The 13487-nt window shown below is 42.7% G+C and overlaps 1 protein-coding gene across 1 annotated transcript in view; it reads right to left on the bottom strand.

Annotated features, from left to right (window-relative positions):
* Positions 1-4124: 4124 nt before the first annotated feature.
* Msn (moesin) overlaps positions 4125-13487 on the bottom strand; it is a 68523-nt gene continuing 59160 nt past the window's right edge. Inside the window, exons 8-13 of the mRNA XM_005401573.2 lie at positions 12886-13049; positions 9714-9844; positions 9297-9457; positions 7619-7711; positions 7050-7274; positions 4125-6256 (exon numbers count right to left, since the gene is read on the bottom strand). Of these exons, the coding sequence (XP_005401630.1) occupies positions 6092-6256; positions 7050-7274; positions 7619-7711; positions 9297-9457; positions 9714-9844; positions 12886-13049 (939 nt within the window). The 3' untranslated portion in view covers positions 4125-6091. The remainder of the gene's footprint in view (positions 6257-7049; positions 7275-7618; positions 7712-9296; positions 9458-9713; positions 9845-12885; positions 13050-13487) is intronic.

Here is a 13487-nt window from a genome sequence, read left to right as displayed (position 1 = left end):
TGGAGGCTGAGGCGGGAGGATCCTTGTGAGTTCAAGGCCAGCCTGGGCTACAAAGTGAGCTCAAGGCCCGCCTGAACTGCACAGCGAGACCCTGTCTCAAAAAAATTAAAAAAAAAAAAAAAGAGTTGTTTCTTTGAAAGAATAAATAATATTGATAAACCTGTAGCCAACCTTATCAAAAACAGAAAGACAAATGCATGCAAATAAGAATGAAAAGTGTAAAACTACAACAGACCCTGCAGAAATCCAGAGAATCATCAATACCTACTTTGAGAACCAGTACTCAAAACAATGGAAAAGACAGAAAAAAAATGGACAGATTCATAGATAAATATGAATTACCAAAGTTGAATAAAGAAGTTGAATAAAAATTCTAAATAACCCAATATCAGTCAATGGAAGTGCAGATCTAATTAAAAACTTACCAACAAAAAAAGCCCAGGTCCTGACTGATTTGCTGCTGAATTCTACATGAAAATTAGAGAAGATCTAAGGCCACTACACCTCAAATTATTTAATAAAATTGAAAAGGGACAAATATTCCCACAGTCATTCCTGGAAGCAAGCATTACCCTGATACCAAAACCAGAGAAGGATCCAAACAAAAAAGACAACTACCGGCCAATCTCCCTAATGATCATAGACACAAAAAGTCCTTAACAAGACACTGGCAGAGAAAATGCAGCAAATCATCAAGAAGATTATACAGCATGGCCAAGTAGAATTGATCCCAGGGATACAGGGATGGTTTAACATACACAAATTAATAAATGTAATATATCATATTAACAAATACAAAGACAAAAACTATAGGACCATCTAAATAGATGCTGAAAAAGCATTTGACAAAGTTTAACATCTATTCATGATAAAAACTCTACAGATAATTTGAACAGTTTTAATTCAATCTGATAAAAGCCATCTATCACAAACCAGCAGTCATCATCATACTAAATGGTAAAAAACACTGAGCTTTCACTCTAAAACCAGGAATAAAACAAAGATGTCCATTGTTACCTCTTTTATTCAATATTGTTCTAGAAATATTAGCCATAGCAATTAGAAAAGTGAAAGAAATATAAAGAATAAGGAAGAAGTTAAATTATCATCAATTCTAGAAGACATAATGCTCTACATAGAAGACCCCAAAAACTCCACTGAAAGACTTCTAGATTTAATGACCAAATTCAGTAGCATAGCTGGGTATAAAGTTAACACTTGTTATGTCTGATACATTGTGTCAACTTGAGTCTAGAGGCTTGGCTAAGGGACTCAGCAATTCTATATCCTGGGGTGAAGAGGACAGGTCCTCACCACTCTGGGACGTTGTTCACTGTGTCAATGTGAGAAGTTTAGAAGGTGAACTATGTGACTGTGCAGGGCCAGGTCCTTACTTTGTATCATCCTGAGCCTGTGCAGGAGGAGGGTGTGGGGATGATGTGAGTGCTGCATGCACGCTGGGTCGGGGGAGCCTCCTTACAATAGAAGGGAGGGAAAGAGGCTTTCTCCTCTCCCGTTTTTGCTCTTGCTTGCTTTTGCTGTCTTGTGCCACTCTGAAGTATTGCCCCTGTGCCATGTGCCACCCTGCCTTGGAGCTAGCGTATTATAGACTGAAACCTCCACAAACTGTGAGCTAAATAAACCTTTCCTTCCTTAATTTTGGGTGTTGGGTATTTTGTCTCAGCAATGAGAGAAAAGTAACCAAGAGAACACTGAAAAATCAGTAGCATTCCTGTAGTAAAATAACGAACTCACTGAGAAAGAAATTAGGGAAATAACACCTTGTACCATAGCATCCAAAAAAATGAAATACCTAGAAACCAATCTAAAGAAAAAAGTAAAAGACGTTTACCTTGAAAACTACATTCCTCTGGAAGAGGACATCAAAAAATGGAAAGCTATCCCTTGTTCTTGGGTAGAAAGAACCAATATAGTGAAAAACGGTCATACTCCCCTAATTGTTATACAGATTTAATGCAATTCAGATCAAAATATCAATAGCATATCTCACAGAACTAGAGAAAATAGTACTAAAATTCATTTGGAACCAGAAGAGACCTAAAATAGCAAAAACAATTCTGAGCAACAAAGGCAAGGCAGGGGGCATCACAATCTCTGATTTGAAGATATACTACAAAGCTACTGTGATAAAAACAATATGGTACTGGCAAAAAACCCAAAAATTTAAAAAAAATAGACTTGAGGATCAGTGTAACAGATAAAAAGATGCAGAAACAATGCAAACACACTCAGTCATCTTGCCGTTGACAAAGAGGCAAAACACCTTCACTGAAAGAAAGATAGCCTCTTTAATAAATGATGCTGGAAAAACTGGCTTTCCACATACCAAAGAGTAAAATTGGACTCATATCTCTCACCATGCACTAAACTAAAATCAAAATGAATCAAAAATTTAAATATTAAAACAGAAACACTAAATCTCTAAGATAGAATAGGTAGAAGTCTTGAGAACACTGGTGCAGGCAACGACTTTATAAACAAAACACTGATCACATAGGAAATATTAAAGAGAATCAACAAATCGCATATCATCTCATTAAAAAGCTTGGCACAGAAAAGGAAATCACCAACAGAGTGAAAAGACAACCAACAGAGTGAGAAAAAGAATTTACCAGCTGTTCCTCAGTTAAAGGACTAATATCCCAAATATATGAAGAACTCAAAAAGTTATTAGCATCCCCCAAATTTAAATACCCAATCCAAAAATTGGCATCTGAAATGAATATATACTTCTCAGATGAAGAAATACAAATGGCCAATAAACTTCTGAAAAACTCCTTAACATCACCAGTCATTTGAGAGATACAAATTAAAAAAACACTGAGATTCTATCTCACTCCAGAAAGAATGTCTATTATCAAGTAATCAATCAAGAACAAATGCTGGTGGAGTTGTGCAGAAAAAGGAACTCTTCTCCACTGTTGGTGCAACCACTGTGGCAGTTCATGTGAAGATTCCTCAAAAAAATAAAGCTAGAGGTCCCATTTGACCTGGCCATTCCCCTTCTTGGTGTCTTCTAAAAGCACCATACCATAGTGACATATACACACCCATGTTTATTTAGGCACAGTTTATAATAACTAAATTGTAGAAACAGCTCAATTGCCCATCAATGGATGAGTGGGTAAAGATGTGTGTTTTCTTTATAAAATGGAGTATTACTCAGCTATAAAGAAGGATAAACCTGACACATTTCTAGGCAAATGGATACACCCTGTGACCATACTTTTAAGTGCAATAAATCAGACACACACGTGTAAATATTGCATTGTCTGTTGTGAGGAACTGGAAGTATAAATAAGGACCAAAATGTATAATAGATATTGTGAAACAGGAAGAAAGTGTTCAAATGGGAAGGAGAAGTAGGGAGGGGATAGGGGGAAAGGAAGAAAGGGAAAAGAAAATCAGGAAAAAATGGAAACAAAGTTTCTGTAAATAAGGAGGGGGAAATGGGTTGAAGGGAGGCAAGGAGAATGGGAAAAAAGAGGAAGCAAGATATCACGTCCTGGTACAAATTTCCTATGATGAATTTGATCATTATGTATATCTATACTATATCAATAAAATTAATTAAAAAACAGTTTTGTACACATATGCACTTTCCATCTTCACTTCACAGTCCATTCCCCACTGCCTTCTGTAGCAAGACCCAAGACAGTTTCCCTGTCATTTTCTGGCACTACAATACATAAGGGTTTTAAAAATAAAACAAACCTGGAGGCCTTCCTAACAAGGAGGCAAGACAGGTCATGACACTCCACGAGGAGTTCGGAGACTGAAGTAAGTAGCCCTGAGGTTCCAATGCCAAGTAACTGTATGAGCATCACACGATCAATGCAGAGCCCATAATCTCACTAGAGAAGTTAGCTGGGAGCTGCAGAAAGGACACAGTCTATTAAGTCAGGTCGTCCTACAATGGAGTTACACTGCTTTTCTGAGCTCATTCCCTGTTGTTAAGATAAGGGTAGTCATGCCCTTCCTTTCCGCACACTTTAACTGAGAATGAAATAGAGGAAGGATAGAAAGGTGGTCTATAAAGTAGAAATTAAAGTGAAATATTTTACAGTCACCCACCCATACCACAAAGAAAGCTTGAGTCACAATGAAGTCTTTCTAAATTTTATTGGCACCGAAATAGAACATAGGTTGAGCATAAACCTCTCCAAAAACAATTTTTTAAAAACCCAAGAATATACCAAAAGACATGAATATAAAATCTAACTTTTCTCCCCAGCCTCCCTGGAAGAGGCTTACTGCCTTACTTAAAGCAGCTTAAATTGCCCCACAATTCCGGGTTTTAATTTAGCCAATACAGGGCATAAACGAGTGTCAAAATAATTCACAGCAATGCACGCAACACTCCCCAAGTCGGGGAGGCGGGTCCAGAGAGGCACAGGGCATCCCCTTGAGGAATGAATCTTGGGGAGAAGGCAAATAGAAACCATAAAACCAAATGCCAATTACTTTACAAATGGACTGTATGACCTATAGTGACGGGCAACAACAGTAATACTGAAAGCTTCTTACATTAAATTTCTGGCAAAATATCCTTTTATAATATAGTATATGCTTCCCAGGTATGGGGGTAGTAAAAGACATGAGGCCAGAATAATCTTGCCCCAAGACTAATATCTTCTAACTGAACTGTGTATTAGCAAGAAAGGTAGAAATCAATATTGAGTTAGCTATCACTAGAATATTTAATACTGGTAGAAAAAAAGAGCATACATGAGGTGGAGAGGAGGAGGAAGAGGCTACTCCTGGGTTAAGGGCAAAGCATGGGGGTGCATAAGGGACCAGGCCAGAATCCCCAGCAGCTCTATGCTATGTAGGCCATGGGATCACACAGTTAGTGACAAGACCTAGGTTAAAGGTTTGTGAAAGGCACAGCCCAGGCACCACCTTGGACAGGGGTGACAGGGAGGAACTACTGGGCACCCGAAAGGGTTAAGCAAACTGCAGGATCAGAGGCATGGGCTTCTTTACCATATATACCTTCTTCTGTCCACCCCTTCATTGAGCCTACTGGCATCACGATCTAGCGCTCACCATACTAAGGTCAAGATGGCCGTGAAGCAGGAACTGCGGCCCAAGTAGTTCTGATGGGGGATGTGTCCTAGACTGGTAGGGAAAATACTGACAAAAGGTATGAACATTTATTTTGGCAAGAGCTGTACATGGGGCTGGCTGCTCTTTTGGGTACTCAGCCCTACTGTTGTAGCTGGAGGGGACTGAGGGATCGGAGGGGGAATGGAAAGATCCAGAGAAGAACTAGGGTCCTGGAGTACTAGGGGGTACCACTGCCCAAAGAGTTGACTTGATTGAAGCTTAGGCTCCCATAAGGCATTGGGGCAGGGTCTTTTACCCATTCTTACCTGAACAAAAGGACCAATGGCCTTGTAGAATGTGAAGCCTCTTGAAGGCACTGTCTTCCTATCCTACTCAAGGGAGAAACTGAGTTCCTGAACTCAAGGTGTACTAGAACTGAGTTTGTAACAGCTCAAATCTGGGAGGTAGAAACAACAATGACTGAGTATCTTTTACTCCCCAAGAAGTAGAAAGCCTCTAAAAGGGATGGGGTCTAGGAGGCCAAATTCTAGGTCAGCTGACCCTGTCAGGGCCCTACCTCTTCTTTTTAAACCCTGTAATCCAACCCTGAAAAAAATCACATGATGTGGAAGAGGAAAGTAATGGTGGTATAGGGGAGTAGGGATCATTTTCAACCTACTCTACACTTACCTCTCGTGGGTAACAGTTACATATGGAGGTTTCTGCCTAGTCAAATGGAAAGTGCCTCAGAGCTGGGGAAGTGGTCTATTCTAGCAAGCTAGATTAAATGAGTTAGAGAGGGGGAAAGGGCTCCCATTGGCACCACAGTGGGCCATTTGTCTGCCCAAGATTGAGCAGGGCTGATTGGCTAGGTTTGGTCCCATGGCTGCACTGAATGCTTGGCATGACTCCAGAGCTGCTCTAGTTAGTGGCTCCAGCACAGTGTGAGTTAGACAAAGGTATGGGGAGTATAAGGAAGAATAAAGGAGGGGTCCCTAGAGGCTGGGTGTCCATTACATGATTACATGGACTCAAACTCATCAATGCGCTGCTTGGTGTTGCCCTGCCGGATCTGACGCAGGGTCTTGTATTTATCTCGGCCCAGTCGCATGTTCTCAGCATGGATCATGTCATTGGCGGTCTTCTTGGACTCATCACGGGCATTGGCCAGCTCTGAAGTGAGGGCCTGTGAAGATGCAAGGGGATTCATGATTCAACAGCTTCCTCTCATTTTAGCTCTACTTATTTTATCAGATTTATCTTCTGTTCTTTTTTTTCCTTCCGTCTCCTATATATCTATATCTATAGCTGTATCTATGTCTATATCTATATCCATCAATGTATATATCAATCTATCTGTCCATGCCCCATCTATCTAGAGGGAGTCAAGGTGGAAAGGAGAGACAGAAAAATCTAGGATTGTAGTGGGGTAAGAATTTAAAAAAAAACCATGCAAACCTAGGGGACTACTTGACAATAGGTATCCCTTGACAGTAGAACAATATACCAAAGATTCATGTAGAAATTTTATCAGCTAGATATTTTCAGAACGTAAGAGGTGAATGGGGGCCGGGGATATAGCTCAGTGGCATAAGCACCTGCCTGGCAAGCGCAAGGTCCTGAGTTCAATTCCTGGTACCAAAAAAAAAAAAAGGTGAATGAGGCCAGGGCTATAGCTCAGCGGCACAGCACCTTGCTTGGCAAGTGCAAGGTCCTGAGTTCGATTCCCAGTAGCAAAAAAAAAAAAACCATAAGAGGTGAATGAAGATGGGGCAGAAAGTGAGGCAGAAAATCTCAAAAGGAAAGTGGCAAACTGGGGTCTGATTAAAAAGTGAAAAGTGGCCACTCTTTAAAGTTTCACTTCAAATAGGCTTAGACTCCCATGCAGCACCTGGACAGTCTCCTATAACTACCCCTCACGGTGGCCTAGGGAATGACATGCGCATAGTCCCCTTGACCCTTTGCTGATGCCTGGATACCTTCAGGTGCTTCTGCACTCGCTCATTCTTCTCTGCCTCAGTGGTACGCTCCTCCTCACTGCGGTCCTTGGCCATAGCATCAGCCCGCAGGTCAGCACTGGCCTCTGCCCCATTCTCATCTTGTTCATCCTGCTCATTTTCTGCAGGCTCTGCCACATGAGGTGTATTCATGGCAGTCTTCAACTCAGCACGGGTCTTCTCCAAGTCTTCCTGTACCATCTGTGCCTGTTCAGTGACAGAAAGACCAGCAGTTAGACCAAGAAACCTGTGGCAATCTTTGCATGCCACGAATAGCTGGCTGTTTGTACATACCAAATGGGCCAATGATCTCATCTGCCTGATTCCTAGTTTCCACAGCTATAAAACAGAAGCATTTGGATCCACTTCCCCAGGGGTACTGGGGAATATTGGAAAGTATTTGAGAAAGCATTAAGCACCTTCTTCCAGCATACCAGCTATACAGAAAAGGTGGAAGGTGGAAAGAGCCCAAAACTAAGGAATCTATGGAGCTGAGATGTGCGCATGCGGTACCCCTTCTCGCAGTGCTTTGTTCCAGTGCTGTGTCTTACCTTCTGCTGCCACTCAACAGCCTCACTCTCCTTCTTCTGTCGGGCCATCTCTAGCTGAGAGATCCGAGCTGTCAGCTCAGCCATTTCTGAAGCCTACAGACAAATTAGAAGCCTGTGAGGGTGGTGTCTCCTGGTCGCCAGCGACCAGGTGTCTTCAACCCAAATTCCCCTGGAAAACCAGCTGGGAACTTGCTAGTCCACTTACTTGTTGCATTGGCAGTCTTTTAACCATTACCACTCCGCTTCACTCCTATCTTCCTTACCTAGGACTTCCTTTATAGATCATAGCTCCTCTCCTAGAGTGTAGGCCTTGCAAAGATGATAACCTGTCAGTTCTGTACCTTCCTCATATCTGTCCCTCTTCCTCCGTCCCTCCCTCTCCTTCTTCCCCTCTCACGTGTGCATCAAGTATGAGCCCCCATAAAGCTCTGGAGGTGACTGAAGTGCCAACTCTTTTCTGCTATCCTGAGCTGCACAAGTCTCTGCTAAGACTTCCCAGGACAAGGAAAGAACTCAAATGTCACAAGGTGATTTGAACAAGGGAAAAAACTTATGCACACCTTCACACCTTGGGCAAACTTCCCAAAATAGCTTCTTTTGAGAGCTAGGTTTCAGTTGCATCAACTCCCACCGCAAATAATACAAAGGCAGGGGGTATTCAAGGAATTTAGACCACAGATTAACTTCTGAGTCACAGAAACCTTGGAAATTGGGGAGGGATTGTTTGTGTGTCTTGTTTGCTTTTGTCTTTTTGAGACAAGGTCTCGCTAGGCAGTTCAAGCTGGCCTTGAGCTCACTTTGTACCCCAGGGTGGTCATGAAATCTCAGTGATCATCCTGCCTCAGCCTCCCGAGGCTGGGGTTACAGGCGTGCACCACCACGCTTGGTGGATAACCTTGGAAATTGTGATGAAAATATGGATACCCATCCTCCTCCCCCCAAACAATATATGGACACCCAGTTTTGCATGTGATTTCAAGGAACTTCTGCCCTAAAGCCTGGTTGTAGGCTCCTTTCCCCAAAACCTTCAACCTGAGGTAGAAGTGCGCTCTAATCCTTGTCCACGTACAACTGTGTGACCTTTGGCAAGTCTCCTAACCTCACTAAGACCTAATTTCCTTTATCTGGCAATATTCTCATATGGGGGTTAATCCCATAGGGTTGCTAGTAAAAAGAAATAAAAAAGTAAGGAAAAGGGAAGTATGGTTGGCATAGCAACACACAGTAGCTACTAATTAAGCATGAGTCCCTTTACTCCTCACTGCTTTTCCTTTTCAGGTTACCAGCTCAGATCTCCAAAGGTTAAGAAAGGGAATAAAGTCAGGCATGGTGGTGTACACCTGTAGCCTGTATTCTCAGCACTCAGGAGCCTGAGGCAGGAGGATCGACATGACTTTGAGTCCAGCCTGAACTACATAGTGAGACCCTGTCTCAAAAAAAAAAAAAAAAAAGTAGAAAGACAGCGACTACAAACCAACAGTTAGGAAAGACTGTTTGCAAAGGTTTCTGGCCCAAGCTGAGTGACCCCTCAGCTTGCTTCTGAATGAACTGTTAGGGGCCTGTGGAATGGAAACCTGCTAGAAAGAGCCAGCTCTTCAGGCAGAAGTAGCTATACATAGGCAGGCAGACAAAGGAGAAAACACAGGTCCCACAATCTCAGCCCATTGTGCAGCTTTACCAGTTGTTCTTGGGTCTTCTTCTGGTCCCGGGAGGCCTGCAGCAAAGCCTCCTTAGCCTCTTCCGCTTCTTGACGCTCCTTGGCCAGCTTTTCAGCCTCACTCTGGGCACGCTTCCGTTCCTGCTCAAGTTCCAGGGCTCTGCGTGTCTGTTCTTCCAGTTCTAGGCAGAAAAAGAAGGGAGAGTGCAGTGAGGGGCACAGGAAGGAAGACGGCACACTGTCTTTCTTCCTGGATATGCTCCACCTCATGGCACAACGGGCAGAAGGTTCTGAAACTTCTTCTTCACCCATCCTTCATCTATTCTGTGCCCACACCTGCACTATGTCACCTGGAACGATAGCTCAGGTAGAAAGGTCTCCAGCTCACGCAGTCAGGATCTAGGGAAACTCATTTGCCATAGTAACTTCAAGCCTCACCTTGTTGAGCCTTCTTAGTCTGTTCCTCAATCTGCTTCAGCTTCTCCATCAGTTCTTCTTTCTCCCGTTCAATCTTCTCCTTCTCCTTTTCTGCCATCTCACGCTTCTTCTTCTCATTTTCCAGCAGGGCACTAGGAAAAGGAGAAGGGCAGATGGAACAAACAACAAAGCTACATAGAAGTTTGGGGATTCCTGGCTCCCCTCGGCGCCTACCCTTCCAACACACCCAGAGCAGGTGCGCTTGGACCACTGCCCCTTACCTCCACTTCCCTGCCTACTCGACACAGCCCCACATAGGGCGGTATGCTCATGGCTCAGTCAGTTTGCCCCTGGGTCAGGAAACCCAGTCTGGAATTCCTGATCTATGAGTAACCCACGGAGCCACCCTAGCTATGCTGCTGCTTTGCTCTTGTTCTCAGTTCCCCTATGTGTAAAATGGCCTGCATGTCCTGTTCTGTCTTCTTTGTGGCATTATAGCTCCATACTAGGATGGTAAGCTTCAGGGTAGAGATCCCTGTAGCTAGGTCGAACTTTGCCTGCCCTAAAGCCTGGTTGTAGGCTCTTTTCCCCAAAACTGTGTTGCAAATCTAGAATAAGTATTTTCTTTATCTTGTTCTTTCCCTGCTTCCAGAAAGCCTTCTTATCCCTTGGCTAGATGGTTTTTCTCCCTTTGAGCCCTCAAAATACTGGGTGTACCCTTTTTCCATCCCTGTTCCCTGTAGTTCTTCTCCATAACACTTTTTACCATACTAAAACTACATAATTTACTATGTTGTTTTCTTCTTCCACTAGAATGATAGTATCGAGAACAGGAATTTTTGGACATTTTCATTACTCAACAAATATTTACTAAGGGGATGAACGGAACAGCCTTTGTATCTTGAGAGCTAAGGAGAGAGAGAGAGAGAGAGAGAGAGAGAGAGAGAGATTGTTTTCCTTCTCTTTCCTACTAGACCATGAGGACCTAGAAAGCTAGTTCCTGCCAGATTCAGCTCTGTGAGCGGACCCTCATCTTGGTAAATTTTTTCTAAATAAATGTGAACCTTAGTACATAAACACTCATATATGGAGTCATTTCTAGTCTAGTAGATTAGAAACCTTCCAAGATTCCAAACTATGTCTATCTGTCTCTGTCTGTCTGTCTGTCTCTCTCTCTCAGTAGCTGGAATTGAACCCAGGGCCTTCACACTGAGCTACATCCCCGGCCATCCCTAGGGTCTCATTAAGTCACTAAGTTGCCCAGACTGGACTCGAACTTGCAATCCTTCTACCTCAGCCTCCAAGAGTGTCGGGGTGACCAGTGTGTGCCACCACACCAAGAAGGTTCCACACCTTTTATGACAAGGCACCTACTCTAGCAGTGCTCCTGAAATCCTAATGTTTATAGGAATCAACTGAGATCTTTTAAAGTAATTTATTAAAGTTCACATAACATAAACCATTTTAAAGTGAACAGTTCAGAGGCACGTAGTACATCTACAGTGTTGTTCAACCACCACCTTTTCCTAGTTTCAAAACATTTTCATCACTCCAAAGTAAAACCTCATGGCCATTAGGAAGTTTCTCCTCACCCCCCCACCCCCTCAACCTGTGACAAACATCGATCTACATTCTGTTTCTACATACTTTTTATTGTGAACATTCATATACATAGAACCATAACACGTAACCTTTCTTGCCTGACTTTTCTTACCTAGCCTGATGTTTTCCAGCTGCACCCATATTATAGCATGTATGGCTGAAAAACATTCTGCTGTGGTTTGGTTATGGTTTGTCCCCCTACGGTTCACATATTAGAGGCTTGCTCCCCAGTGTAACAGAATCGAGAGGTGGAGAACACTTCACAAGGTGGGGCCTAGTGGGAGGTGATTAGGTCATTAAAGGAACAAAACTCAGAAGGGATTAATCCTAGCTGAAGTGAGTGGTTTGGATTTCACAGGATTGCATCAGTATTTGTGAAAGTGGGTTATTGTAAATAAGCCTGGCACCTCCCCTGAATCCCTCTTCCTCATGTACTACTCTGTGCCTGCATGTGCTCCTGCTATGTAATGATGCCCTTTGCCATGTTATGCTTTACTAGAAAGCTCTTACCAGATGTGGGTGCCTGATCTTGGCCTTCTCAATCCCGAAAACCATGAGCCAAAATAAACCTCTTTTACTTACAAAATACCCAGTCTCAGGAACTCTCTTCTACCAATACAAAATAGACTTAAGATATATTTTGTTATATGTATTTATAATTTATCTATTTATCCAGTGATAAACATTCCATATTTTTGCTATTATTAATAATGCTCCCATAAACATGTGCGTACATATATTTGTTTGAATACCCCTTTTCAGTTATCTGGAGGTTCTTACCTAGGAGCAGGATTGGAGAAGTACATTGTAATTCTATGTTTAACTTTTTGAGGAACTGTCACACTGCTTTCAATCTTTTTACATCACTCCCCACCAATGTATACGGATCCCAATTTCTCCACCACCTCACCAACTTATTTCCAGTTTTATTTTTTGTGTCTACACTAAAAGGTATGAAGTAGTACCTCATTATTGTTTTCCTTTGCGTTTACCTAATGACAAAGGATGTTTACATGTGTTTGTTTGCCATCTGAATATCTCTTTGAAGAAATGATCTCCTGGATCTGAGATCCAGATTTTGATCACTGGTCTGGAGCAGGGTCTTAGATCTTGTCTTTCTAACAAGTTCCCAAATTGATGATGATGATGATGCTGAGCCTCAGATTATACTTTGAGTAGCAAGAGGCTGTACTGAAAACACTGTGGCCTTGTAGGCAAAATTCTGGGGGCTCTGTCCATTTCTGCTCACAAACCCCTATAGAATATAAGCTTAAATGTGCACAGAGCTCTCCACTACTGTCACTAGACTAGTCAGTTAGCCTGGTGCAACCCAGAGTCTACCTAGCATACCAGTGGCTTCAAGTTCATAGACAATGGAGACCTATGGAATGCCCATCCATCCAATATGCTTCTGATAGCTGCTTCCTGGGTACACCTGAGAATGGATGCAGGGGGTACTGTCCCTGCAGCTCACTCACTCTTAGTCCTAGGTTGACTTCACATCTTGCCTTGGAAAGCTCAGAAGCCTGTAGCTGCCTTACCCCAGCACTAACACTCACTCCGGCACCCGCTCCAGCTCTGTAGCACCTACCGCTCCATCTGCTTCTGGTGCTTCTCCTCCCGGGCCTGTGCCTTCATCTGCTGCACTTCAATGGTGTCAGGCTTGCGGCGGCGCATATATAGCTCATGGTTCCCCATGCACAGGGCTAAAATCCGCTTGTTAATCCTCAGCCGAGGAGCATAAAAGACAAAGTCCTGGTGGAAAAACAGCAGTCAAAAAGAGTTTGGAAGAACAGGCAAAGGACAACTTCTATCTTCTAAAAAACTAAATCCAAAATCCCTGCGAAGATAATTTATCCAATCCTTTCTATTACAGATAGGAAAACTAATTATCAGACCGGTGAAGTGATTTGCCCAGGGTCAGATGGCAGGTTAGTGGTAGACCAAGACTTGAACTCAGATTTCTTAACTCTGCAATCAGTGCAGTCCATCAAACCGGAACTCTTTTTAACATTTACTTACAAAAAGTATCCTAAAATACCCTGAACTCAAGAATCAGAGCTGCCTTTCTCTACTAATTAGATATGATATTGCGCTTTAGAGGGCGTCTTTTAGAAGCCACACAATCTCTGTATGCTACCCTACTGGGTACAATATGGGTGACTGAACTGTTGCTGTAATCTCCAAAAAGCA

The sequence above is a fragment of the Chinchilla lanigera genome, unplaced genomic scaffold (assembly GCF_000276665.1).
Source record: "Chinchilla lanigera isolate Chin_1 unplaced genomic scaffold, ChiLan1.0 scaffold00074, whole genome shotgun sequence".
In the NCBI taxonomy this organism is placed as follows: Eukaryota; Metazoa; Chordata; class Mammalia; order Rodentia; family Chinchillidae; genus Chinchilla; species Chinchilla lanigera.
The sequence above is the reverse complement of the archived record's forward strand: the minus strand, read 5'-3'. Positions and strand labels throughout refer to the sequence as shown.